The sequence below is a fragment of the Daucus carota genome, chromosome 4 (genome assembly GCF_001625215.2).
Source record: "Daucus carota subsp. sativus chromosome 4, DH1 v3.0, whole genome shotgun sequence".
Taxonomy (NCBI): Eukaryota; Viridiplantae; Streptophyta; class Magnoliopsida; order Apiales; family Apiaceae; genus Daucus; species Daucus carota.
Window position 1 is genome coordinate 35137593 of NC_030384.2, and position 2188 is coordinate 35139780.

The following is a 2188-nucleotide window of genomic DNA, read 5'->3' on the forward strand; positions in this document are numbered from 1 at the left end:
ATCAAGAAGGAATACCATCTACATACGTGGAGTAGTTCATTTTTAATATCCAGATACCGAGTGCATATTGAAGCTCAAAGTTTTATACGATCAATTATAAAAGAACCGCAGTAAAGATCATTATATTATAAAAATATCTTACACACACAATGAATTACGAAATCTTTAGCAAAATATAAATAGGAGCAATGAAAACAATCCCATCCCAATTAACATAATAGTTCATACAAAATTGTGTCCAATTTTATACGTATAGCAGTATAGCACTATTCTTATTTTAAATCATAAATAATTTTACAACTAAAAATCTCGTGTATATTTATTAGAACTTGTTAGGAACAGAGTCGAGTGCCCACAGTTTTCACTCTACGAGCTTCTATAAATTACAACACCTCACCTTTCCTCACTGGCCATATCATCTCTATTCACCTTCTCAATTCCTCACTTCTCTCGCCTGTTTCTTCAAATCCACCCATAAATATTCAACATGACAGCAGTGGCAAATGCACCTTTAACCATGCCAGTGCAGAGATCCCCGTGGCACTCCCCTGTGCCATACCTCTTCGGAGGACTCGCGGCCATGCTGGGCCTAATTGCCTTTGCTCTCCTCATCCTCGCTTGCTCTTACTGGAAGCTCTCCGCCTCTCTCGAAAGCGAGGGCGCGGCAGAAAGGGACCTCGAGGCTGGCGGAGATGATGCTGACTCTGACTCGAAACCAAAACCAGTTTTCGAAGAGAAGTTTCTTGTGATTATGGCTGGCCAAGAAAAGCCAACGTACTTGGCCACACCCATGTCTAGCAGAACGTCATCGTTTGGGAGCAATACTAGCTGTAATTCTGATGCAACAACATCATCGTCAGAAAAATCGAATGAAGCAGATGAGGAATCCGAGGTTCCTGGAAGTTCTGCTCCTCCGCTGCAAATTGTCATTGCTGAGAAACAGTCCATCTAAGACTTTGAGGTGTCAGAGGAAGGCCCGGTTATTCTACAAAAGATAGTTAGAATCAGTTTATCTCTAAATCTTGAAAAAAAAAATTAAAACTAGTTTTCAGAATTTTTGTTAGCTCCGGTTAAATTTTCAATGCAAATTCAGGTCCGGGGAGATTATTTAAAATACTGGTTCCGTCACTGGATATAAATGATGGTATCCGTGAAGGCCTGTATTGAATCCTGAAAGGTGTAGTGGAGTTGGTTTTCTTTTCTTCGGGTGATCCGTCAGTTTCATTACTTTCACATCCACGGGGATGTGTGTGTATTTTTTGAGAATGGAATGAAGTCACCTGTTGCTTTAGTTCGAACTACAACATCAATGCTAATTGTTTTATTCCTTTGATATTTTTTACTATTCGAAAAAAGTGGGTGGGGAAATATTTACAATGAGCTCAGGTGTCAGACCAACAATTTTTATGTTTTAGCACATGGAAAATATACAGGAGGCTGCAGAAGAACTAGGACACTTGATTGTTCAATTTTGTAAAACACATTCTCATCGTATGAGTGTGCTGGTATGCCTTCCGGGTTAGTTGAGGTGCGCGCAAGCTGGTCCGGACACCCGGATTATAAAAAAAAACACATTCTCATGAGGGAATTTTGTGACAGGGTGAAACAAGATATCGAAATGCTGATAGTTAATGCAGATACAATATGTACAGCTCTTGTTTTATATTAATGTATGCGAAGATCTGAAAATGCCAAATATACGAGTACTAAGAGCTCACAGTTTATTATTATTTTTTTTTTTTTTGTAAGGTCTACATAAAATCGTAGATGAATTGTATCGAAATACAATAAACCGCAACTGGGATATCTTTCTTTCAAGAAAGTTTATCATCTAACCGAAAGTCATGCAAGCATAACTCCGGACAATTTGGAACGTACGCATAACAAAAATTATATGCAAATAATATTATTTAATTACTTTTTACCATATTCCTATTTATTCGTGTTAACACTGGAAGGAGCAAATGATGATGCCTCCTTTTTCTTTTATTAAAGTGGTGATGGATTATGTTTTCTGCGTTGCGTTTGCATGAGATTTAAGTCATTATTGGAGAGACTCAATTGTCTACTATAATTCATTCTAATAGTGGACCACTTTTGTTAATCTTAATCATTTTGTATATCCAATTTGAGTGATAGTGGATTGTGTTAGGCTGAAAATACAACTCTGATAATCTGATATTATAAC

General features: G+C 37.4%; 1 protein-coding gene across 1 annotated transcript; it reads left to right on the top strand.

The window, feature by feature from the left end:
* Nucleotides 1-487: 487 nt before the first annotated feature.
* LOC108216571 (protein GLUTAMINE DUMPER 2-like) lies at nucleotides 488-952 on the top strand. The gene has a single exon (XM_017389367.2). It carries the CDS (start codon nucleotides 488-490, stop codon nucleotides 950-952), a length of 465 nt encoding a protein of 154 aa, XP_017244856.1.
* The last annotated feature ends 1236 nt before the right edge of the window (nucleotides 953-2188 follow it).